Consider the following 26608-nt stretch of genomic DNA (forward strand, 5'->3'; position numbering starts at 1 on the left):
GATTCTAGTATCTTTCCTCTTTGCTGCTAAAGATCATTGTCATAAGAGGGTAGAATCTTGGCACGTATGTAGACACAGAGCAGACATGGGTCATTAGCAGATAGGCATTAGGTGCTTTTTGAAGGACAGGCCAGACAGGCGGGACTCCCTGTGGAGTAGTGACCTCGAATTGTGTGGGTGCGAGTCTGGGGAGTGGGGAATTGGTCCCCTTTTGTGCTGGAATGGTCTTGTAGTCATGTCTTTAAAAGTGTAACACAGCTCCCTTTGCTTCAGAACTGGCAAGGTTGGGGCCAAGAGATGTGGCGGACACCTACAGTCCCCAGACTCAAGAATCTGAGGCAGAAGAATGGAGAGTGCTGGCCAGTGTGGGGCTCTAAAGTGACATCTTGTCTCAAAAGAAAATAACATTGTCAGAGTCAGTCATGAGCTCTGGTGCCCTGTATTTCACCACCTCCCCTTGGTGGGGAGGCCTGATGGCACTCAAAGAATAAGCAGGCTACCAGGATGAGACTTGATAGCCTATGACCATATAGTAGGGGAGGAGGTCCCCCTTAGCCATAGACCTAGGGGAGGCGAATAGGCTGAAAGCGGGAGGGAGGGAGGAACAGGACGATACAAGTGATGGGATAACAATTGAGTTGTAATCTGAATAAATTAATTAAATAAAAAATATAAAATTAAAAAAAAAAAAAAAAGGAAAGAAAATAACATAGGAAAAGGCTGGAAGCCTTGCCTGGTCTTCAGTCTACTATAGAAAAGGGCCCTTTGTCTTTGTTCCTGATAAGAAGTTCTTTTCTGTACATGACTACCCACCCCTGCCTCCTCCCCAGCCCTTTCCCTTTCCCTCTGTCCTTTTTTCTGTTAGGATATATAGTGTATGGACTATTATCACTCCAAATGACTTTGCCCTCAGCAAACACAGAAGACGGTTATTTGTGTTTATTTATTTATTTTTTTAAAGCTGCTCAATCCCCAGATAAATTAAACATTAATATAAACAATTTAAATACTGATGAGATGTGACAGGCTGATAGTTTTAATATAAAGCCACTTAATGACATTTTTTTTTTTCTGTATGCTGAGAGGTTTCAGGGGAGTGCTGGATGGGGGGGGGGCTACTTTCCTCATGGCTCTGAGACCTACATTTAAGTCAAGGTTTAACTTGTGAATGGCGTCCTCTGCCCTCTGTGTTCCTGCTCGTGACTCCAAAGCAAGATGCTTAAGTGTGGGGTTGGGGCCACTGACAGCTGGCCTGTGTCAACCTCTGAGTATTTTCTCTAGCTCGCTCTATTTCCCTATTTCTTTCTCTTTTCATTTTAAAAGTGTCTTTCCCAGTTGAGAGGGAACTAGGAAAATGTGTAGCTGCAAGGAACAAACTACACCAAACCAAACCAAACCAAACAAACATACAGCTAAGCCCACAGCTCTCATTTCAAGGGGAATAAGAGAGTTTATTTTGAAACCAAGTATGAGTGACTATGGTATAGAATACAGATTCTGATCTGTGCTTCTTAGTTTTTATGTCAATACAAGCTACAGTCAGCCTGGCAGAGGTAATCTTAACTGAGGAACTATTTCCATCAGACTGGCTTGTGTGCAAGTCTGTGGGTACCATTGTTTTTGTTTGTTTGTTTCATTTTTGTTTGTTTTGTTTTGTTTTTGGTTGCTAATTGGTGTGCGAGGCTCCAGCCCACTGTGGGCGTTGTCACTCCTAGACAGGTGGTCCTGGATATAAGAAAGCAGCCTAAGTAAGCCTTGGGGAGCAAGCCTGTAAGCAGTGTCCAGGTTCCTGCCCTGACTCCGGCCCCCTGCCCCCATGATGATTTAGAGCTGTAATTCAATAATATAGCCGACCCTTGTCCCCTAGGTGGCTGTGGTTAGCATTTTATCACAGCGTCAGCATTCAGACTGTGCCCTATGGTTGGCGCATACTTTTAATCCCAGCACTCTGGGAGGCAGAGGCCCTGGGCAGCCAAAACAATACAGAGAGAAACCCTGTCTCAAAAAACCAAGCCAAACAAACAATTCAGACTAGGACAAGGCTTCCCCCAAATTCTACATCCTAGCGGCAACCTTTTCATAAAATTTTTTAAAAAAGTAATAGAACAAAGGAAGTCATGAATCAAGATACTTTTCAAGTTCATTTGGGAAACCTAGGGTAAGTGGGGAGATCTCTGCTATAGACCTCAGACATGTCAGAGTGCAGCCTTAGCTTTCGGGTTGGGAGGAGGTGGGGGTCTATTTCACACAGATGCTGGCAATAAATGGCACTTGGGGTGCTAACATAGCTCAAGCTAACTTGGGTTCTTATCTTTATAGTCACTGATGTCAGCCAGTCTTGTGGAACATTTAACACAGGTAGACATTGTTTTTCTAGGAGCCTTGTCACAAACTTTTCACGTCTATGGCAGGAAGCTCCAAGTTCAGTTCCTGCAGTGGTCTGGGTGGGGCATTATGCAGTCAGTCGTGCAGACCTCTCATTGGATCATTGGCTGGTTGCTAATTTTTTTTTTTTTACTTTATACCTGACACTGCACAGAAAGTTCTTGAAAGCATTTTATTATGAGAGGACAGGGTCTGAGATGACATAAATAAGCAAGCACATAGGGACATGCAAGCCATGTTGTGTGCTGTTGAATTGTCCTTTCCCAGAGACAGGCAGCTCTCTGTGCATCCCTTGAGCTCTCTGCTGAGAGACCCTGGCATCTGACTCTTGGCAGCTTGCTTCCACGTGATTCAGAAATTCTTATAGTTCTGTAGGCACAACCTGACAGTGTTATGGCCCACTTTAATTAGTGACGGACTGAGCCTGGTCCTCACCCTCACATGGAGAGAGTGCCCATACTCACTTCTCTGTAGGTCCCTGACCCATGTGGTTCATGCATTCACACTCCTCACTGGACTTTTAAAAATATATTTTATTAATTTATTCATATTACATCTCAATGGTTATCCCATCCCTTGTATCCTCCCATTCCTCCCTCCCTCCCATTTTCCCCTTATTCCCCTCCCCTATGACCGTGACTGAGGGTGACCTCCTTCCCCTGTATATGCTCATAGTGTATCAAGTCTCTTCTTGGTATCCTCACTGGACTTTATCATCTTGTTTTGCTGTCCTTGCAGGGGAGGGAGTGTTGAAATGAGGGCCTCTTTCCTGCTGGGCAAGTACTCTGCTTTTGAGCTATAATCCCAGCTGCACATGACCGTTTGAACTATTGTCCCTTGTGTGTCCCTCACATGCATATATATGGCCACCAACTGCATTAGAGTGGAGCCCTTGCTGTCGAACCCAAGTGTCCCTGTTCTCCGAGTGGGGTGGCTAGAGGTAGCAACGAGAACACAAGGATCAGATGTTCTGAATGGTGTTGGGATTTATGGACGCTGCAGTGTTATTGACGTTGATGCTTAGCAGTGCCCTGGGTTTACTTGAAAGCTACAACTGGAGGGAGACACTTGGTAATTGGAAGAGCCTGTGGTAGTATAGAACTGTACACTTTCAAAACATAGTAAAGGGCTGCGGAGATAGTGCAGTAGGTAAAGACCTTTCTGGGCGAGCTTGAGGGCATGCATGAGTTCAGACCCTTAGAAGCCGTGAAGATTGGAGACAGTGGCACATATTTGAAATCTCTGTGTACCCATAGCAGGGTAGGAGATGGAGACTAGAGAATCTCTTATAGCTTGGCCACCTTCCTTCCCATCCCAACCTGTTCTGGGCTCTCTGTGGTACTTCCTGCTGCATGGAAGCATCCGGCAAGCGTTCGTTTCCTAGCCTGCTCTCCAGTTCCCCCTTTTCCCAAGAGCCTCAGCCTCCTGAGGCTAAACAGACATGGCTCCCATGGGTCCTCGATCCACAGCACAGTGTGACGGCGACACTTGTAAAAGGCCCAGTGCATGAATTGAGACAGATGACACGTATCTTAGCAAGTTGCTTGTGATGCTAGGATGCTCTGTGCACTGAAACGTAACATGGGCAGGCGCTGGGTCCTGCGGGGGTTACCTTCCTCACTGTGTACTTTGAGAGGCTTAAGTAAAGCACTGGGCTTCCTCAGTCATTCAAGCTACATGCATGTCGGAGAAGGGAAGGCCAGCTCTCTTTCCGTCATATCTAAGCCACGAATCCAGTGGCTCAGGAGAGTCTGTGAGGCTCATGCTGACTAGGGCCAGGGTGGCCTTGGGAAAGGCGCTGAATCTTTTCTCACCTCCTGCTCTGGGGATTCCAAAGACAGCGTGTGGCTTGTCCGGCTGGGTTTTTTTTTTTTTTCTCAGTGAAGGGACACTAAGATGCCCGAAGGGTGCCTACCATCTCTGCGCTGGCACAGAAGCCTATGGTGACTTCGGCAGCTGGTGAGACAGGGCATCAGGAAATGCCATCCCTAATCTCAGCCTAATATGTTGGCTGCATCCAGGGCCCTTGGGTTGGAAGAGCATATGCTTATTCTGCATGGCATTGCAACATGATAACTTGTGTGACTATGGTGTGTGTGTGTGTGTATATATATATGTGTATGCGTGTGTGTGGTGTGTATACACATGTGTATGTGTGTAGATGCATGTGTACGTGTGTATGAGCATAGTATGTATAAATGTCTGTAAAATGTGGTGTTCAGTTTGTGTGTATTTGTATGTGTAGTGTGGTATGTGTGTTGTGTAATCTAAGTGTGTTTGTGTATAGTGTGGTGCGTATGCTTGTATGTGGCATGTAGTTTTGTTATGTGTGTGGTATGTGTGGGCTATGTGTTTGTGGTGTGTGGTGTGTGTAGTTTGAGTGTAGAGTGTTGTATGTGTTTGCTTGCATGTGCTCATGTAGTTGGGTGCTCTCTGGTTTTGTGCTCTTTGGGTGGAATACTATTTAAAATGCAAAAAGCGTGAGAACAAAGTAGCTGCTGAAATCACACAGCAGCGTACTGAGGGTCACGTGGCTTAGCGCTCAGTAGGCGTGATGGGCAGTTTGAATTGGACAGCCTGGTACCTGTGTGGCTTTGGACAAGTCACCTGCCCTCTCTGATCCTACTACCGTGAAATGGGGACAAGAAAATTGCACCATGGGTGGGGCTTCAGAGGCTTGCCTCCTTCATCCATCACCGAGGAGCTACAGAACAGGGTGTTAGCAAATGTGCCATTACTATATGAATAATTCCGCGGGGAAAGAAAAGGGAATTGGTGAGCTCCAGGCTCTCCAGTGTGACACACGCAAGCAGAAAAGCTATGGATATTCTGCATCAAGGTAGAAGCCTGGGTGGGCAGGGGTGAATGAGGGGGACCCATTGAGTGTGGGTGATTGGAGAGGAGCCTTAAAGGGACCCCTTAACATGGCAGTGTCCTAGAAGCTGTTTTCTCTCTGAGGTCTGATTCGGAAAGAATGCCTGGTCAGTTGGAAAGACAGAAGTACAGGGTAGCAGAGGTGTCATGAGCAGTGGAATGGCACGGTCCCCAGGCTGGGAGTGGAGGGTGGGATGAATCTAGAAGGTTCTAGGGGCTGAGCCTAGGAACACTATGCTTGTTGCTCTCACACCTTTCTGGATCTCCTGCTGGGGTTTTACACTCTATTCTCCTATGCTGGAAACCCCAAGGGGTAGTGGACCTCCTGGTCTGTATATGTCCTCCATTCACAGTAGTCAGAGTCACTAGGGAGGGACACTTTACTGTTCCCATCTCCCTGAGTCAGTGACTCCCAGCCTGGGTGTGTGGAGTCTCAAATAAGGAGTTGCCCAGATCAGACTGGCTCATGTCTGTGTCTGTTAGAGGTATTGTCTTAACTGATGATTGATATGAGAGGGACCAACCCACTATGGGTGGCACCATCCCTAGGCCTCTGGGTCTGGGCTCTGTAAGGAAAGTATCTGAGTATGAGGGTAGTGAGCAGGGTGAGCAAGCAAGCAGTATTCCTCCGTGGTTTCTGTATCAGATCCTGCCTTGACTTCTTTCAGTGATGGACTGTGACCTGTGGGAGATGTCTGTCCTAGGACGCTGCCTTTCACAAGGACAAACCTCAGGAAAAAGCTCTGGTGGTTTGACATCCTGAGTAGCATCAAATATCAACTATCCTCTGACTCAGCAGTTGGCAAGCTTGTTGGATCTCCTTGTGAGTTACTTTCTCCCATTATATCCGTGAAGGATGGATTATATAAGCCCAAAACCGCAACAGATCTGAAACCACCTCTGTCTCTTCTATATAGAACAGAGGCAATTGAGTTACCAGTAGGGCCTCCAGGTGGCTCAGGTCTTTGCTCTGACAAAACAAGACAGTTCTGCCAGGTTGACTGACTGTTGACCTCTCAAACACAACATGAGGAAGCCTCCCAGACTTAGAAACAACATTACAAGGTGCCCCATATTTACACTTCATCTTAGGAAACAGAAATAAACGTTTATGTATTATATTTGTTTTCTCGGCATGCCCCATTGGGGTATTTGTATTTATTAGAAACCAAACCAGAACTGGGTCCCTGTGTGTGTCAGGAAACCTGGATTGTGATGTTTTCTGCATGAGATGTGTGAATCCTGGTGGCTTCTAGAGAATTCACAGTGTCCAGGACCCAGATTATACCTCCTAGCCAACTCCTGCTGGTTTCCTACCTACAATCATTTTTCCTAACTTGTTCCTTCTGGACCATGCAAAGAGAAAAATAGAGTTCTATGTTCAGGTGGCCATCTTCCTTGCTTCTTAAATGTATGACTTGATGAAGCAGTGCTCTCTCAAAAATGTGAAGACCTGGTGAGCAGGTCCCGTTCCTTTCTGTCACAACCATGATGCCCAAATTAAAGCCGATCATTTTTCCTATGGGCCACTCATTTGCTTTTAATGCTTTTTGTTCTTTTTGTTTCTTATTTGACACTTGGCTTTGTTGTTGTTATTGTTGTTTTTGGTTTTTGGAATTTTGAGACAAGGTTTCTCTATGCAGCACTGGCTAACTTGGACTCACTTTGTAGACCAGGCTGGCCTTGAACCCACAGAGATCCACCTGCCTCTGCCTCCTGAGTGCTGAGGTTAGAGGCATGTGCTGCCACACCTAGATGACACTTGGCTCATTTTTATGTGAAATAAAATAACATTTTTAGGTGATGGAAGGTGCCTGTCTAGGGACTGGGATACAGTAGCTGTCACCGTAGCCATTCTGTGCATTATAGAATGAGATGGCTGTCATTGTATAGATTATAAGGCATGGAGAAGGGGGGAGGCAAAGTGGGAGAGAAATAGGGGAAGGGAAAAGGAAGGAAGGAAGGAGAGATGGAGGAAGAGAAGGGGATGGAGATGGCTCAGTCAGTAGGGAGCTTGCTACACAAGCTTGAAAAGGAGTGTTGGGATCCTAGCTTGTATATAAGGGTTGGGTGAGCATGGAGGCTTGCCAGCAAGTCTGTGGTGCAGAAGACTGGGCAAGCTGGCTAACTAGATTAACCATATCATCAAGTTGTGGGGACAATTCAATGACTATGGTAGAGAGTGATTGAAAAGACTCTCATGTCAGCCTCAAGCCTTTGCACACATAAACACCCATTCCCTACATGTCCCCCCATACATACAAACATACATGTAGACATATATGCATACTATACACAGACACATGCAAAAGAAAAAGGGAGTGTAGTGATTAGTTTTGTTAAGTTGACACAGGGAGAACAGGGAACCTTAACTTAGGTATGCCTCCATTATATTGGCCCATGGACAAGCATTTTTGTGATTAATGACTGATGAAGGAGGGCCCAGCCCACTGTGGGTGGTGCTGCCCCTGGGCAGGTGGTCCTGTATGGTAAAAGAAAGCAGACTGACAACCCCTGACACTATTAACGATGCTCTGCTAGGCTCACAGACAGGACCCTAGCAGAGCTGCCCTCTGAGAGGTTCCACTCAGCAGTGCATCAAAACAGATGCTGAGACTCACAGTTAAACATTGGGCGAAGCGTTGGGAGTCTTGTAGAAAAGTGGGGAGAATGATAGAAGGACCTGTGGGTGACAGGAGCTCCACAGGAAGACCAGCAGACCCAACTATCCAGAGGCCAGAGGAGCGTGCAGAGACTGAAGCACCAAACAAGGACCATGCGTAGACTGGACCTAGGTCCCCTGCATAGATGTAGCCGGTGGGCAGCTCAGGCTTCATGTGGGTCCCCTAGTAAGGGGAACAGGGGCTGATCTGACAAGGACTCTATTGCCTGTTTTACTTTATTTTAATTAATTAATTAATTTTTTTTAATCACTTCCCCTGGTGGGGCTGCCTCTCCAGGGGAAGAGGACTCACTCAGTCTTGATGCAACTTGTTGAGCTGAAGTAGATTAGTGGGAGGGGAGGGGCTTCCCTTTTCTGAGGAACAGGGGAGAGGGGAGGGGGAGAAGGAGGGAGGGGAGGACTGGGAGGAGTGGAGGGAGGGGACTACAACTAGGATATAAAGTGAATAAATAAATAAACTAATTAAAAAAAAAAAAAAAAAAAAAAGCAAGCCGAGCAAGTAAAGAACAAGCCAGTGAGCAGTGTTGCCCCATAGCCTTTGTTTCATTTCCTGCTTCCGGCTTCCTCCTTCGGCTTCCGTTGATGGTGGGCTGTGAGCAGTACAGTGAAATAAAGCCTTTCCACCCACAGACTGAAGAGGTGGCACAAGGACAGGGAGGGAAAAAGGAAAAGAAATTTACCTGGGCGTTGCGGGTCTTGGTGAGACATTTACAGGCAATAAGCATCTGCTTTGGCTACCAGGGTGAGAGACCTAGATGGTTTGCAGACCAAAGCTGGAGTTATTTCCCCGCCAATGCCCTGCCGTGACCTCTTCTTGCTTTACTGTTTTCCTGAATAGTATTAGAGGACCCAGTGTGGTTGACCTGGCACCGTGTAATTAGCTGCACAATTAAGTTTTGTGTCCCTGAGCAGAGGGGTCAGATGTTCAACAGGGAGGTTCAGGAGGCCTGGGGGTGCCCGGTACCTCTCTCTCTTTTGCACTTTTGACCTCAGCCATTTCTAGACTGCCTGGTGAGCTGGCTCGAGGCTGCTCAAGGCACTCATTCTGGGAAGTGTCAGATGTGTTTTGAATAGTCAAGGGTCTCCTTGTATATAAGGTGTCCCTTTAGGAATCTCATGGCTCAGGGAGGGTCCTCTTCTCTCCTCTCCTCTCAAATCCCTGTGCGTGGGATTGCAAGGCATCGGCAGTCCTGACTACAGTCATGCTGTGGAGAAGAGATCTTGCAAAATCCTGGTGGAAAATAAAATCTGTTCTTTAGAACAGAAACTCCATAAGCTGGTTGTGAGCCCATTTGTTCATATCAAAAATGTACTGAGTGCCTCTTGCTGGGGTCTCTTCTAGAGACCCCCCACCCCAAGTGCTTTGGGAACACATGAGACCTCTGTTGATGATATGCACCCTACTGGTCTGTCGAGACTCCCAGAGAATCGCAGAATGATGGGCGATGTGAGTGCCGAGTAGTACACATGTGGGGCCGTGACCCTGAGAGGGCACTGTCAGTGTTCCAGGAAGATGGGCTTTACGGTAGACACGGATAGAGGGAGGATGGAATTAGAACAGGCCTAATGGGGGAGGGGTAGGAGGAGAAGAATGCATCCAAGAGGAAGGAGGAAGCAGGACTGACCTCCTCACAGAGAACTCACAGATAATGCCTGCTCACTCTTTGTGCTGCCTGCCCTTTAGATGAGGAAACATGGGTTTGGGGAAAAGACGAATCAGGAGCCAGCTCCAGAGACATGAGAACCTGCAATGCTTCATCGGCTAAGGCATCTTGTTAGTCTTAGGTTAGTGACTTTACACGTCCCTGCGACAAAATACCAGACTAAAGCTACGTGAGGGAGGAAAGTTTTGTCTGGGTCCATAGTTTGAGGGTGCAGTCTATCACAGTGGCAGGAGCGAGAGGCCGCTGGTCACATGGCAACCGCAGTCAGGAAGCAGAGAGAACCGGATGCTGCTGCTGAGCTCACCTTTTCTCTTGGCCCATGGGATGGAGCTGTCCGTATTAAGGGTGTGTCTTCCCTCTGTTAAACCTCTCCAGGGTGACCCTAAATCTATCAAGTTGGGGGGGGGGCACAGGTCACAATTATAACATTGTAGCGTCTTGAGTTTTCAAGAAAAATGTTTAGCTGTGTGTACATGTGTGTGGTGTCGGCACATGTATACCTGTTGATATGTGTGTGGGCACGTGTGCTTGGAGGTGCATGGGCCTAACATTGGTGTTTTCTTAGATTGTGCTCCACCTTACTAAGGCAGGGTTTCTTGGTGAAGTGTGGCTTATTAATGTACCTAGTCTAGCTAGCCAGAGTGGCCCAGAGATCTCCTGACCCTACTTTCTAAGTGCTGACATTACAGACAGGCCACCATGTCCCCCTGGCTTTTTCATATGGCTTCAGGGGACTCTGAATTCCACCTCTTACACTTGCACATACCCCATCCTCTCAGTCATCTTCCCAGTTTGTATATTTTGATATTTGAAAAAGAAACTTATATTCGTTAGGCTGTAACTTATAAAATTACTATTTAGGCCAGTCTAGTTCTAGATAGTTCATCTTAGCATAAGTGTGAGACTCATCCTGCCCTGAGCTTGGTGATGACACTAGACCGTGAGATGTTTGTCGTTCCAGTGTACAAACTGGGCTTGACTGCAGGTGTCTGTCTGTCCACCTGGCCTAGCTCTAGACTTGTATGCAGCATACTTCTGTGTTCTCAGACCTGGATGGTAGCCTCGGTTCACTCAGAAACAAAGAGGGGTGGTGCCTTGCTGATCGTCTCATGAGCTTCATGTGGCAAATCGAGGCACCATCTGAGCTCTTGGCTATCTCCGTTGCTCCTGATAGACGTGGGTCTGGCCGTGAGATGACATTGTGCTTGGGGGTGCTTTCATGGAGGTCAGTGAAGCTGAAGCAGGTTGTTGGAAGGATGTCATTGACATTTCTGAATAACCGGGGGGCATCACATGATTAGTGCTGCCAGCCTACAGCGAGGCTGGTCCAGCAGTGCCCTGACAGTCAGGGTTACTCAAGCCAGTGGCTCTCTGTTCCAAAGCTCTCTAAATGGCTTCTGTGGGTTGTATAATTTCTTTGTCTAGATTTTTATTACAGAAAGGAAAGCGAGCTGTAAAAATAACATGTTGGCTTTTTTTTTCCCCCAAAGGGAGAATATGTTCCGTAAAGAGAAAAGAAAAAATATTTTTTTGTTCATTGGTGGCAGGATGATCCTCATAGATCATGGGTGTAGTGAAAGGTAGATGTTGCCTCGAATTGTTGGCTTGAGGGTCCAGGTCCTCCAAGGACCAAGGCATGGTGTGGTCAAGCCCTTTCTTGTCTCTGGAGGACTTTTGTCAACTCAGTTTCCAAGCCTCTTCTCTCCACTCTCAGCTTCACTCCAGGAGAGGGCATGGCATTCCTGTGACTATGGTCACTTATCCGGAAAGTCTTTGTGCCACAGCTTTCATCTTCATCTTCTCTGGACAGTGGCTCCTCCATGTGGGGTGTAAGGTTGCATCAGAAATGGTACCGGCTATGATGAAGATGTGGAGGTCAGACCGTATGCAGAAAGGTCACTCCTGTTTCAGTTCATTCTACCTGGTTGGTGGAGGGAAAACCCATTGTTTATTTGATGGGATGGTTGTGCCTTTTCAACCCTTATTGACATCTGCTATAGCAAAAACAACAAACAAATAAAAAACTAAAAGGCCAGAGGCCAGAGGTCCATACCAGGAATCTTCTACAATCTTTCTCTACCATATTTTTTGAGACAGGGGATCCTCCTGTCTCTATCTCCCCAGCCCTGGACATAGGCATGCACCACTGTCCTCAGTGTTTTCTGGTTTTGGCTTGTTTTTTGTTTTTTGTTTTTTTTGTTTTTTTTTTTGTTGTATGCCTAGCCTTTAATGGCTCAGCCATCTCTTCAGATCACTCAGCTTCTTTTTAATATGGGTTCTGGGAACTGGTATCTTTTTCCATCTGCTTGTGTGGCAAGCACTCAACTGAGCCATCTCCCCAACCCCTTTCCATATATTTTCCATACATTGACTCGATTCAAGGAAGAAACACTGGATAATTCAGAATTGCGTTATGGGTCCAAAGGTGGCGTGGTGGGTGGTTACCAATGTACCCTCCAAGTCTACTAATCTTGGGTCCCAAGAATCACTAACACCTGCCCTCGGTTCCTCCCAACAGTGTCGGAAGGCCGAGGGATCCTGGAGAGCATCCAGCGGTTCTCACTGCTGCCCACCTACCTCCCGGTGACGTACCACATCAACAACGCTGATGTCTCTTTCTTCCTGAAGGAGGCCAACCAGGACATCATGCGCAACTCCAGCCTGCAGTCGCGGGTTGAGTCCTTTCTGATCTACAAGTCCAAGCGACTGCCGGTGCTCAACGCCAGCTACGGGCCCTTCTCACTGGAGCAGGTAGTGCCCCAGGACTTGATGCTGCCTTCTAACCCGTTCGGATTCACCAACACATTCTCCCTTAACTGGAGACTGAAGGCCTATATCCTTCAGGAGAAAGTCTACCTGAGCCATCCCAAAGTGCAGGTGCTCTTCCATATCGTGGGCCGAGACTGGGATGAACACAGGGACGAGAAACTACCCTGTCTGCGGGTCTTTGCTTTCCGAGAGACCCGGGAAGTTCGGGGTAGCTGCCAGCTGGGTGGGTCCCTGGGATTGTGTGTGGCTCAGCTGGAGATGCTGCCCGGCTGGTTCAGTCCCCCGACAGTGGTGTCCGGGCGCAGGAGGCCCACGGAGCAGCCCGAGGGTAGTCCCGTGGAACTGTACTATGCTGTACAGCCAGGGGATGAACGAGGGGACTGTGCCAAGGAGGACTTGAGAAAGGGTGGCGGTGCTCCGACGGGTCACAACGACGTTGATGAATCCAGCCCCCCCTTGCACAGAATTGGGAGTGTCTTTCTTCGGGAGACACCCAGCAGTCCACCTTTGAGGGATCTGCATTTGGATAGCAACGTGGCAGTTCATTATGTCCCCAAGACTGTGCGACAAGGAGATGTACTCACCTTCCCCATCTCCGTCTCTAGGAACTGCACGGAGAATCGCTTCACACTGAGGTGAGCAGGTTCTATCTGTCTGTCTGTCTGTCTATCTATCTATCTGTCTATCATCTACAGCATCCCTGGGAGTCCAGCCAAGCTGCTCTATTATGGGTGGAACTGCCTGTAGATGTTTTTTGTGCTGTGTTATCACTACGAAGTGTGAGGGTTAGTTTGATGGTTCTGCCTGGCCACTTAATTATGGACGTAGTTTGTGGGGGCGTATTGTGTCTATGTGCATGAATGTAGAAGCCATAGGTCAATTGTGGGTGTCGTTCCTCAGGTGATGCCCTCTTTGCATTTGAGAAAAGGTATCTCACTATCCTGGTGCTTACTGGTTAGGTCAGTTGACTGACCAGTGAGACCCTAGGATTCTCTTTTTGCTAGCATTGGGATCACTGAACCAAGAACCTTTAGCACTATACCCTGCTGATTTACATAGATAGGGAATCAAATCTATGTCCTCAGTTTTCATAGTGAATACTTTATTGACTGAGCTATCTCCCCAGCTCAGAAAATATTCTTTTCTTTCTTTCTTTCTTTCTTTCTTTCTTTCTTTCTTTCCTTTCTTTTGATTTATTTTTAATTGTGTGTGTGTGTGTGTGTGTGTGTGTGTGTGTGTGTGTATCTATGTTTGAGTGTGTGCATGTGAGTGCAGTACATACAGAGGCCAGAGGGGTCATCAGATCGCCCTGGAACTGGAGTAATGGGTGGTAGTTAACTGCCAGATATGGTTTTAAGAACTGAATTAGGGTACAGTGGATGAACAGCAAGTGCTTTTAACTGCTGAGCCATTGCTCCAGGACCATAAAGCATTCTTTTTAATATTACTGAGCCTCCCAGGCTGTCGCAGAAAAGTCGAGGATGCTGTTGGGATCCTTTTGCCTTTGTGGAGGGCTTACTGACAAGCTTTGGGATATTGAGGGCTCCCCAAATCAGCTACTTCACAATTGGGTTTTTAAACACCTCGCAGTTTCAGCGAAACTGCGAACTCAGTTGCGACAGTTGTCAGGGAGGAAGGAGAACATGGCTTTGCCAACTCAGAATCTATTCCAGACAGGCAGACTCTAAGTATAAAGTGGTACCAGCCTTAAAGTTATCACTTTGTTTCTCCCTGGAAATAGAATATGCTGTTTAAAAAAGATAGAAAAGAGCATAAATGGAGAATGTATGGTAGGATATTGGGTATCTTATGTAAGGTTGTAGCAAAGAGGAGACATTTAAAAGAGACACTGTGCACTTTAGAAAAATGCACTGGAATTCTCTTTGGAATAGAATATGTAAGAAGAACTTGTCTTGTGTCAGTTGTGATGTAACTAAAGACTTTAGGTCTATTTTTAATTCAGGTTAATTTGACTATGATAATTAATTAAAACAAGCATTGTTGGCTGAACAGCAGTGTCCCATCAGCATGACATGACTTGGCCTGCTGTGAAATACATTACTCGTTTTCTTCTTGCTTTTTAAATTTAGTTTTGTTATCTTTACTTGTGTATATGTGTGTGTGTGTGCGTGCGCCCATGTGACTATGTGTATCATATGAGTGCAGTGCCTACGGATGCCAGAAGAGGGCACCAGATCCCCTGAATCTGGAGTTATAATGAAGTTATACATGGTTGTGAACTGTCTGATATAGATGCCAGAAACCGAACTCTGGTCCTCTGCAAGAGCAGCAAGTGCTTTTAATTGCCGAACCATCTCTCCAGCTCCCAATACATTTATTTAAATGTAACCACACGTGAGATAAAATGTTACCTGGGATTTCAAGTTCATTAGCTACTGATGGCCCCCCCCTTGCCCCTCCCTCCCTCCTACTCCTTTCTCCTTATGTTTTGTGTAGGGGTAGTGAGCTGAAGGAAGGAAGTCTCATTCTTTTGCTTTAACTCACAGATTTAATCTGAATTGATTCTGCAGTGGCGTCAAGGGTTCCTTCTTTTGATTTTTGACTAAAGCAATAGCCATTAGTGAACAGCGTTTGTCTAATGATTGAACTTGGCTAAAACTGGAAGGTAAAAACTCTTGGCTTCGTGGTTTGCACATCTGGGGATTAGCTAAAGGGGCAGGGGGTATGGAAAGACATCTGTGGAGCTGTGGCCGCACTTGTGTGACAGCTTGTGCTGCAGCTGGCCACAAGCCCACTCCACACTCTGTTAGTGTGCGCTTCAACTTCCACATTCAGCAGCCTTATCTAACATCTTTAAAGGTGGCTGACCGTAGAGACACTGCTTTGTTTAGAAACCATGGCTTTAGAAAAGGGGGTGGGGGGGCAGCTTTGAGCTGGAGAGATGGCTCAGTGGTCAAGAGCACTCACTGCTCTTCCAAAGGTCCTGAGTTTGATTCCCAGCACTCACATGGCCGCTGTGCATATGCACATGCAGACAAAGTACCCATGTGCATAAAATACATAAATAAATACATTGTAAAAATAAAAAAGAAGCGGGCATGGTGGTGCACATCTTTGATCCCAGAACTGAAGGAGGTGGAGACAGGTGGATCTCTGAGTTCGAGGCCAGCCTGGTCTACTGAGTGAGTTCCAAGACATCCAGGGCTACACAGAGAAATGCTGTCTCATTATTAATTAATTAATTAAGATAAAAAAGGTGCCTCTGCTATAGTACATCCTACCCTCCTTTGTGTTTTTGTGCTGGTCACTGACTGGTGGTCAGATACCTGGGCCAGAAGAGGAATCTCACCATCTCCTACCTAGACTTTGGCCTCAGGAAGTGACTTCTAGTCTTTTCTGAAAAGCACTTCTGTGTGTGTGTTTTTGTGTTTCACAAAAGCTTGGGATCCTGTCACCACCTGTGACACAGTAAGTGTGTCCCCTGGTGTCCTGCGTGAGATTAGCTATCTCAGCTCTTCAAAAGACCCAAGAGGCATCCCTGTTGCTGGACCACACAGCCCATGGGCTTGGGCTTAGGTCTCCTTGCATGTTCAGAAACAGATGCAGAATACCCTAGTAGGTTTGTTGTCTCTAGTGGTAAGTCAATGATTGGGTGATTACAGAGACAGAGGGGGGAAATAAATTTATTCAGAATCCATTCATTATTAATGTTGTTTTCAATTTTTCCTTATTTTGAGAATTTTTAAATATATATTCAATGAAATATATCTACCCTGCATTTTCCCCTTCACCTCCCACACATGTCTGCACAACGTACACCCTCCCAGCTTCCTATGTGCATAGGAATGGTGTCATCCGCTGGAACAGGGGAAAGTTACCACCAGTATCATGCTCAAGAAAGAATGACTCTCTCTCCTAGCAGCTATTGGCTGTGAACAGCTTTTCGGTAAGGGGTGGCGCCTCCCTCATTCGTGCCAGGAGGAGTTTTGACTAGATGGCTCTTGTACAGGTAACCACGGCATCTTTGAGTCTGTGGAGGCAGCAGCCATGTCACGTGCAGAACACAGCATTTCACAGCTCTCCTCCCCTTTTCTCTGGTTCTTGCATCCTTCCTGCTTCCTCTCCTATGAGGTACCCTGGGCTTCAGTGTCTGCCAGCTAAACACTTAATGGTACTCCATTCTTGACTGGATCTAATCGGTTTATGTAAGTGGACAATTTATACTTGGATCTGGTGATGGCTTGTCATGTGACCTCGGGGGAGATGCTGTGGAGAAAGTCTGAGGGGGTGGGGTTTCTGTCCTGGGCACGAAATTATAAGTACATTTTTAATGAGCTCTCTATGTGGGGGGTGTGTGTGCGCGTGCGCATGCGTGCGTGTGCGTGCGCGTGCGCGTGCATGTATTGGTGTATGGGTGATTCAAATTGAGAACAAGAAAGTCCCAATAGACAGGTTGTTGTCTTATACAAATCTTTCTAACCCTGCTGCTCTAGTCTTGAAGGCCCCGTTGTAGAAGAAAAGCAAAGCGCTTTCATTTCCCAGACATCCAAGTTCCTTTAAATCTCCGGAAACATTTTTGCTTCCCACGAACAGCCAAAGAAGCACCCACCACGCTTGTGCCCTTGGCTCGTGAGATCCAGCTCACCATTCCTTTGCCCACTTCCCTCCCCACGGAACAACAGGGCTCAGAAACCACCAGTGGCTCAGATTGCCCAAATGCCAAGCTGGAGAATAACCCAGGGACCCTTTCTGTTCCTCTACACCAGCTGTTCCTTTATCTTTCCCCCTTAGAGGCTGAATTTCTAGCCAGCCTGGCCCTCGGGTTGAAATGGAGGTTGAGCCAAATATTTATCCAATGTCAAGGAAGCTCACGGGTCAGACATAGACCAGAGCTATGAAAGCGCAGAACTGAGACAGATCAGGGCTCTTCCCCGGGGGTGTTCTCGCGTTCATTGAGTGAGCAGATCCCTCCTGATAACAATGATCATTATCAAAGGCCACTTACAGCTTGCAGAGGGCTCCGCACTTTGAAATACTAAATGCCTAAGGATTCTTTGACAGCCTTGCACCCACTCCTCTGTCAGATTTAAGATGCTCTGGGGATTGGGGAGATGGTTCATCTAGGAAGGCGCCTGCCGTACAAACACAAAGAACTGAGTCTGATCCCTGGTGCCTACACAGAATCTCACGTATGGTGGTGTGTGATCCGGGGCCAGCTAATCTAGCCGAATCGGCATGCTTTACCTTTAGCGAGAGGGACTGTGTCAGTAAGGTGAGGATGGTGGTGGTGATGATGATGATCGTCGCCATGGTGATGCTGCTGCTGATGGATATGGACCACAGACAGGTGTGACTCCACATCCTTTTCTATGCCGTGTCTAATGTTATCCAGGTCTTTCTTTCTATGTAAACTTGGCCTCGTGGTGCACTGAAGCCAGATGTGTGTGGTCTGTGCCCACCAGGAGCCCCAGGACTGATGAAGTACACACTTAGGACACTCTCACTAAAGAATGTGGGATAAATACATCTGAAGGATGCAGGTGTCTGTCTCCTCCTGTCTGTCTATGCAGCCTCTGAGGGAAGGGGAAGGAGCTAGAGTGAAGGAGAGCTTTTTATCCACAATCCTTTTGTTCCCTAGAAAGTGAGTCAGGGCAGTTTCTGGGGCCCCTGTGGGGGATGTGTTTTATTTATTCAATTCTTATTTATCCAGGAACAGGGACCAGAGGAAACGACATGACTAGTGGGAACAAAAGTTGTCACTGGGGACAGGGGGCGGGACAGGGGGCGGGGACAGGGGGCGGGGATAGGGGTGGGGTGGGGGTCAGTAGCTGTATGAGAGGTAGTGGCTTTTCCTGGTGCTTCTGGTGTTACATTGGTGATTGCCAAAAAAAAAAAAAAAAAAAATGGCATTCTCAGATACAAGGCTTTGTGTTTGCCCATTAGGACCCCAGAGAGCTTAAGAGAAATGGTGCAGCTTATGAAGTTAGGTGTCGTGGAACCTGCCTAAGCCCTGTCTCCACACCACCACCACCCCCCCTGTGCATCTTAGAAGGATTCTTGAGACTCAGTGAGCACCAGTTTCTGGGCTCCTTCCTTGTTCAGGTGTTCTAAAGCATACCCAAAGAGCAACCACAAGCACGGGGTGGCAATGCATTCAGTGCTCAGCAGATCGATTCAGCGGGCCATGAAATGCAGGGCGTCGGGGGAAATGCAAACAGGCAACTTAAGGTCACTTTGAACTCCCAACATTGATTCGTTTGGAGAGTCCGCTGGTAAGTACATAAGTAGCAGGTTTCCTCTAACTTAAACTTCAAAGAGCAAATACAGAAAGGAACATGCTGGAAGCCGCTTGTGAGGCATGTTCTTTGGTAATAACTCGGGAGGTATCCAACCCAGCATGTGCCAGGGTGAGATGCTACAATGAGCTGGGTATCAGCTTCCTTTCTCCTTCCCTTCCCTTCCCTTCCCTTCCCTTCCCTTCCCTTCCCTTCCCTTCCCTTCCCTTCCCTTCCTTTCCCTTCCCTTCCCTTCCCTCCCCTTCCCTCCCCTCCCCTCCCCTTCCCTCCCCTCCCCTCCCCTTCCCTTCCCTCCTCTCCCCTCTCCTGCCCTCCATCTGATGATATAAAATGCAAATTTCTTTTTATTTGCCCAGTTTCATCTGTGCACATGTGTGGATAGTGCATGTGTGCTCTTGATTTTTTGCATGCATCAGTGTGTGTGTGTGGGGGGGGTGCATATGCATGTGCATGTACATGTATGTAGAGATCCAAGGTTGATATCAGGAATCATTCTGCATTACTCTCTACTTACTCAAACCCAGAGCTCCCCAACATGGCTAGATCAGCTAGCCAGCTTGCTCCAAGGGATCCCCTGTCCCGCCGCTCCCCCCACCATGGCTGGAATTGTAGAAGGGATGGCATTTATATACATTTCTGGAATCTAACTTCCCATCCTCCTGCTTGCATGGCAAGAAATTTAGCCACAGAGCAATTTCCAGCTCAGCAAACGTATTTTTAAAATGTGACAAAGCCATATTGTCAGAGGGAGAAAGACTAGGGGTCAAGGGGAGACTTTCAGTGGGGGAAGAGTAGGGGTGGACTTGGCTAAAGAATGAGTCAGATGCTTGCGTATCTCCCCTCTTCTCATCAGACCTGTGGAGTCTTCTTCCTGTATAGTCTCATACAGAAAGAATGAGTCTGGTGGGTTGAAAATGCCTGCGTATTTTTTTTTTTTTTTGACACTTCTCCCATTGAAGAATAAGAACTGGTCCCCTCTTTCATCCTCACTGGCTTCTGCGCCTGAGTGCCTGGGAAGAATGGTACAAATAATTGACTTTATACTCAGGAAATTATCAAAAAGTTTGGCCTGCCACTGCCATCTCCAGCAGCACCTATTTCTAGTTCTCCAAGCCATGATGTGACAGGTCCAGCCCTCTCCGTAGACACCGGTGGCCTCGTTGTTTGGCTTTTGACCCTCTTAAAGCAACTTCCTGTGTTTATTAACCTTTGATCTGTGTCTCTGCCCTTCCAACCACTGTCCTCACACTAAGTGTCCGGCTCAGGTGAGTCTCTGGGTATAGGTGCTGCTAATTGAACTGTCTCTGATGGGGCAGGAATTTAGGGAGCCATTTTTGCCCATGGAAACGGTGGTCCTTTTGAAACCCGATCACCTCCGAGTTATAGATCTAACAGTACTGGCAAGGTTTGTTACACCTTAGTCCCAGTGGGAGCCAGGACAGAAGGGCCATCAGAGCTTCAGTTGACCCTGGCCAAGGAGAACATTGTAAGATAACAAAGCAGAAAACATGACAGAAACCTAGAGCAGCTGGAAGAACTGGGGGTCCAGGGAAAACTCTTCTGTGTGCTGAGTGTAGGTGTCTGGAGGTATCTTCACCACTGGCCTCTTTCCAAAGGACCTTCCTACCGCTGGAGGCCAGCTCTTTTGCTGTTCTCGGCTCTAGCCATTTTTCTACTTTGCTGTGAGCTGTGATGGATCAGGGCCTTCTTCTCAGGTACCCTTTTCTGCAGAACAGGGGCTGCTGGGAGCTGAAGCCCAACGTATCTCTTAACTGAATGACTGGGATAGTTATGATCCAAGGTCATGAGACGTTTAAAGGCGCAGTCTGGCTCCCAGCGTAACAGAACCTGGCTTTGTTTGTGGGGACACTGGGTCATCTCTGAAAGATTGTGATGCCTCTGGTTCTCTGGCCACATCCTCCAGCAATCGTTTGTTTTTGTTTTTCAAGACAGGGTTTCTCTGTGTAACAGCCCTGACTGTCCTGGGCTCACTTTTTAGACCAGGCTGGCCCCGAACTTAGAGATCCGCCTTCTGCAATCTTACTGAATGCAGTTGCTCTCCCTCAGCACACTGGCAGTATGAACTGGATAGTTCCAGATCTCTGTCCTGCCTGTGAGGTGTCCCTCTGGAGCACCATAGTGTCCTGAGTGGTACCCCTGGCTGTAATTTTCCTACCACTGCTCCCTCTTGAGCTATGAGAGCCCCACATGGCTCCAGTGTTTTCCAAATGCTCCCTCGGGCTCAGTCATGCCTGGAAAGATCACAGGGGAACTGTCACACCTTACCTGCTGAGTTTTGGATTCCCTTTCTAACCTTGGGTGATACCTCTGGGGCTGGCAGTTCTAAATTCTTGTGCCGTTTTTCATTGGTCTCTGATTTCCTCTTCCGTGCTGGCGGGAGCCATGATTGTTCAATAGAGGGGCATATTGTCCACTGTCCAGAGGCCATTGAGAGAAAGCAAAAGCAGAAGAGGTTCCTGAGGACAATAGCCTGACATGTTCAAAGCCACTAGGGTATACAGCTGGGCCAGCTCTGGTCTAATAAAACACATGCTTAGGATCTTCCAATGTAGCTATGGGTTACAAACTGCAGCCAACACAGAGATAATTTAGTCCCAGAATATGTTCTTTAAGAAGGAAGATCTATTTTATTACTTTTAGTTACATGACTCTATGTGGGTATTTGCACATGAATGCAGTGTCCTCAGAGGCCAGAAGGGGGCAGTAGCTCCCATAAAGCTGGAGTAACAGGTGGGTGTGTGCTGTACAGTGTACATGCTAAGAACTGAACTTGGGTCCTCTGGAAGAAAAGTCCATACTCTTAACTGCTGAGCCACCTTTCCAGCTGCCTGAAATATACTTTAAACCAAGAATTATGCAAACAAAGTAGCCAGTTTGCTCCAGAGGACATGATTTCTTTGGCCAGAGATGAATATCTTTTGTGGACCTAATCAAAGTGTCACTTTTGTCAGAAGGGACATATCTGCAGCCTGCCAGGATTTCTTACGTGCCACTGAGAAACCATGTCCTTTTGAGAATATGTCACAGGGCCTTGAGGAATCCTACCACTGGCTATTTGTATGACTCGAGAGAGTTTTAATGCAGTTCTGATTTCTAAACTGCGTGTGTTTATGTGTGTGCATGCACATACATGCTGGTGCATGCAAGTTCATGTGTGTTTGGGTGTCAGAAGGCAACCTCAAGTGTCATGATGAAGCTCACCAGTTAGGCTCAGCTGCTAGGTTAGTAAGCTCTGGGAATCTGGGAATCTGCCTGACTCTGTCTCTAGACCTAGGATTGCATTCTTCCAAATTCCTAAACATCAACTACAAAGAAAGCTCAAGGGCTTTCATTTTTTAAAGTTCAAACGGAAACAATGCAGGAGGTGAAGGGACAGTCCTGTCTTTATTACCATGTGCGAACTATGGACAAGAGAATTCTGTGCTCAGAGCTGATGAGTGGCCGTCTTCTGGCTGAGAACTGGTCCCTTCCCCCTACTTGTGTCGTTTTTCAAAAGGAGCAAGACTCATTTGTCACAGGTGGTTATCCTTGTGCCAGGGAAGATGCAGTTGATCTATTTAACCAGCTTGCATCTGACCGTTGAACTCTTAAATCCAGCACATACGAGGCCCTCAGAGGTGAAGAGCATTGGGTAATGGTTCTCAAAAGAGAACGAGAAAACTGTGTTCAGCCCCACTGGCTAGGGAAGCTATTGGGTCCTGGAGGCACTCACTCAAGAGCCATGCACAGGCTGCACTGCTGGCTGCTGTTTTGCTGGCAGATGAATGTGTCTGTTTCTAGCCTGGATGGTTTGCTTGACCCTGTAGCTCTGTCTGCCCATACTCATCTTTCCTGGGTTCTTGGATTCTTTGCAGCCCATCAAACTGCAATTTCCCCATGGTCTGTAGATTGCTGATCACAGAGGTAACATTTCCCAAATTAAAGATTATTTTTATTATTGGTATTTTTCAAACCTATTAGAGAATGGGGTTATGTATCCAGCAAGCCAGTTACCCAGTAATTATCATCTCTGCTACCCAGGCTTTCCTGTTCCAGGCCACCACCATAGTTTTGAAATTTAACTTTAGAGGGTTTAGAGAGAGGACTCCACTGATAAGAGTACTGGCAGCTCTTGTGGAGGACCCAGGTTCAATTCCGAGAACTTACATGGCAGCTCACAGCTGTTGGTAACTCCAGTTCCAGGGGGATCAATACCTTCTTGTGCCCTCTCTGTATTGCATGCCACAGTGCACAGACATTCAAGACACATAAAATAAAAGGAAGAAAGAAAAACAGCCTTAAAGAGATATACTGAGTAAAAGTCATAGCTACTGAAGCGTGCCTATGGCATTATTATAATGTTGTGGCATTATTATAGATAGAAGATGGTGATAGAGTCAGCTGTGGCTGGATGATGAGGAGAGGGATGTTCTGTGGAGCTTTAGGGGATGATATTATTGTCCCCTAATAATGATGGTCACATGGATCTATGCAGGTCTTAAGACCCCTAAAACTATCTACTAATGTATTTGTATTCCCACAGACCTACCCATCTGAATGTGTGTGTGTGCGCACACACATGTGTAGATTGCATGATTATGTAGGCTTATAAGGGGACTCAAGAGACTCTAACATGTGACTTTAATTGTAAGAAACGACACAGGTTTTAACACTATCTTGGCTCACTTTACACTGAGCCAGTCTGTTACAACAGGCCAAGTTCTTCTCACTCAACAGGCTCCCGTTGACTTTGGCTGCCTAAGCCACACTGTTACCCCTGTAACGGTTACAGAAGGCAACATGAGCTGCCATAACACACAGCCCTGGGTCTCAGATGCCTAGCACAATCCATGTGCCCTGCTTTACACAAAGCCAGTTGCCATGGGGAGAGACTGTCATGAGGTGGGGCCTCAGCTACCCCTGAGGTCGGCCATCCTACAGGACCCAAAAGCCTTTACATTTACCCAGAGGACAGGAAGTGAGAGATGGAGGACCACGCTGGAAGTCTGCTCTATCCATGAGTGACAATCATTTTAGTTTGTATGTATTTGACTTCTACATGGTCACCTACCTGGCCAGAGGAAGTCAGCAGCTGTGAAGACCAAGGTACCTCGAAGTCTCTCTCCTTTACTCCTTGGCTGGTACTTGGTCTTTAAAGAAAAGCTCCTTCCATCCAGCGCCAGATCCCTTTACCAAAAGAATCTATCTCCTCCTAAACGCATGGCCACCTTAAATATAAGTTTCCATACTTACATTGTTACCATGGGGTGGGAACACACTGGAGCATCCTAGGGTCCCATAGTCAGAATCACAACTTGGACCTTTCTGGTCCATATATGTGTCGCTCAACTTTCCATCTCTGTACCAGGACAAGAATCGATGGAAATGGAGGGTGGGCTTACTTGGCCCTTCGTTTCAGAGGTTTCCATCTGCGGTTCATTGGGTCAGCTGCTTTGGGGCCTATGACAAGGCAGAGCAAGCATCATGGCAGAACACATAGACTTGGCCACTTCTCACATCATGGTGATCAGGAAGCCAAATGAGAGAGGAAAAGATGGATGACCTTGATGACCTACCTCCTTTTGCTAGGCCCTGCTGCCTCCTTAGCATTCTACCATTTCCCATCAGCACAGCCAACGGGGGTGGGGGTGGGGGTGGGGAGAAGCTTTTAGCATAACAGCTTGAGGACATATTTGAGATCCAAGCTATTGCCACGTGTCTGGGTAAGTGAACTCTTTGCCCGGGGACTTGTCATATAACTCAGGGAGACAAACCAAGACCCTATGCTATGCTGTGCCGTGCTTTCTTGTCTGCTATATATAAACTAGCTATTGCTTTCTCCTGAGTCCAGCCTGTGGGTCAGTATGCGCACCCAGCATGGTGCCCTTGGGAAACCACTTACTCACCCCCATTGTATCTTCCCCTTTGCACCTCAGCTCACCTGACTTCTCATCTTCCCACCATCTCTTTTCTGATTACCCAACATCCAACCTCCCTTCACATGGTTGGAACAAACAGTGGTCAGTGGGTGCCGAGGGCAGCTTCTGTGGTGAGTATAGGCTACCTATCCTTGTTCCTCGCTGCAGAATGCTCGTGCTTCATATTGGAAGGATGCTGTAATGGCCAGCTTACCACTGCCAAAGCGCGTCTCGTTCCCTGAGCAAGAACACGCCAGCCATCTCCCTTCAAAACCGATGCCGCTTCTTAAAGTGGAAATGCGCTTCACTTGAGGTCGTGAATCTGTGCTTTTCCTCTTCTATTTGGTAGGGATGTTACACACCAATATTTTTATATACTCTCTCAATATTTACCTATTCTTTGTTTTTTTTTTTTTTTTTTTTTTTTTTTTTTTTTTTTTTTTTTTTTCTCTGTCTCCTGCCAAGAGACACTTTCAGGGATTCCACAGCCCAGTGAGGAAAACATCAGAAATATTTCCAAACGTTTTTTTCATAAGCGCTTCCAAATGCAGATTATTTCTCCCTTCCCTTTTGCAAATGGGGGAGAGAACGGATACAGAATCTGCCAATTGTACATATGTGTGTTCCTGGGATTCTCCAGCACTGGGCTCCCTCAGGCTCGCAGCCCACTGTGGTGTCTGCTGGGGCTTGGAGGAGCTGAAACAGTTATTTCCAAAGCATACCCACAACAGAGAGAAGTTTTGCTCTTTATAGAGCCTCGTCAGTAGAATTAAAATAGAATTTATTTCATATTAAATGGGAAAATGATCAAATTTCCCTCAAGACCCCTCCACCACAACCTGACAGCTCTTAATTATAGAAAAGAGTCAGAAATTCAGATTGGCACATTTTCTCAAAATGAGCTAAAACATGCTGTCACTTTGAAGTTTTTTAATGATTAGGCAATAGATAAAATCAAAGTATATCAGAGTGAGTGGAACACGCTTATTTTAGCTGAATCTAATGGCATGTGTCCTCCCACCAGCATTAGAACCTGAGGCAGGGGGATCACACATTCAAGGTTAGCCTGGGCAACTCAGTGAGATGAGAAGTAAAACAAAGGCCAGGTTGTGGCTCTGCAGTGGCCTGCTTTCCTAAGCACTCACAAGGCCACCTTGCCCTTAGCCGCCCCCCCAAAAAAGGCATATTTTTCATATGTTCAAAAAGACAACATACTCTGCAGATGTGAGAGGTAGAGAAAGGTGTAATGAGTTTCAAGCCACAGAGATGTTCATCACCCAGTTTGCAAAGCCCAGAAACCCTCACGGAGCTGTTTGCAAGTACCTCCACAAGCTATGATGTGCTAACTTATTTAGCCCTTGTATAGAAGAGGTTGGCATTTTAGGTAGGAAATTACAATGCTAATTTCCCCCACTGACCGCAAGTGTCTGAAAACCCTTCTGCTTTCTCTTCTTCCTTCTGCCCCATTTCATCTCACCAAGACCTTGGCTTTTGGCTTCTTGCTTTTCTGCATCTCCTGAGGCCAGCTTGCACAGACTGAGGGCTGCAGAGTCCATGAGTGGCTGGGGTGCCTCATGCTGATCTAGCTACTTGACAGCTTTCTTTTTCTTTTAAAAAACCATGAAAGTCTTCGCTTATCAGGAAAGTGGGACAGAGGGGAGGACATCCTATTGGGACTTTAGGTGAGAGAAGCATGGGAGAATGGGGAAAATAGAAGGATCCAGAGGGTCCTAGAAACCTACAAGAAGAACATTATGACAGGAAGATCTGGGCCCAGGGGTCCTGCTCAAACTATGGCACCAGCCAAGGACTATCCGTGCAGTAAACATCGAACCCCGACCCAGATCTAGCCAATGGACAGGACATTCTTCACTGGCTTACATTCCAGGTCACAGTTCATCATTGAGAGACATCAAGGCAGGAACCAAGCAGGAGTTTGGAGTAGAATGTTGGAGGAATGTTTGCTGGCTGACTCTTTCACCAGATCATGCTCAGATAGCCTTCTGATATAGCCCAGAACTACCTGCCTAGGGAATGGTGCTGCCCACAGTGGGCTGG

The 26608-nt window shown here is 47.0% G+C and overlaps 1 protein-coding gene across 1 annotated transcript in view; it reads left to right on the forward strand.

The window, feature by feature from the left end:
• Tmem132d (transmembrane protein 132D) overlaps positions 1-26608 on the forward strand; it is a 614141-nt gene that overhangs the window by 155722 nt on the left and 431811 nt on the right. Inside the window, exon 2 of the mRNA XM_051161423.1 lies at positions 12125-13010. Within this exon, the coding sequence (XP_051017380.1) occupies positions 12125-13010 (886 nt within the window). The remainder of the gene's footprint in view (positions 1-12124; positions 13011-26608) is intronic.

The sequence above is a fragment of the Acomys russatus genome, chromosome 19 (assembly GCF_903995435.1).
Source record: "Acomys russatus chromosome 19, mAcoRus1.1, whole genome shotgun sequence".
Classification (NCBI taxonomy): Eukaryota; Metazoa; Chordata; class Mammalia; order Rodentia; family Muridae; genus Acomys; species Acomys russatus.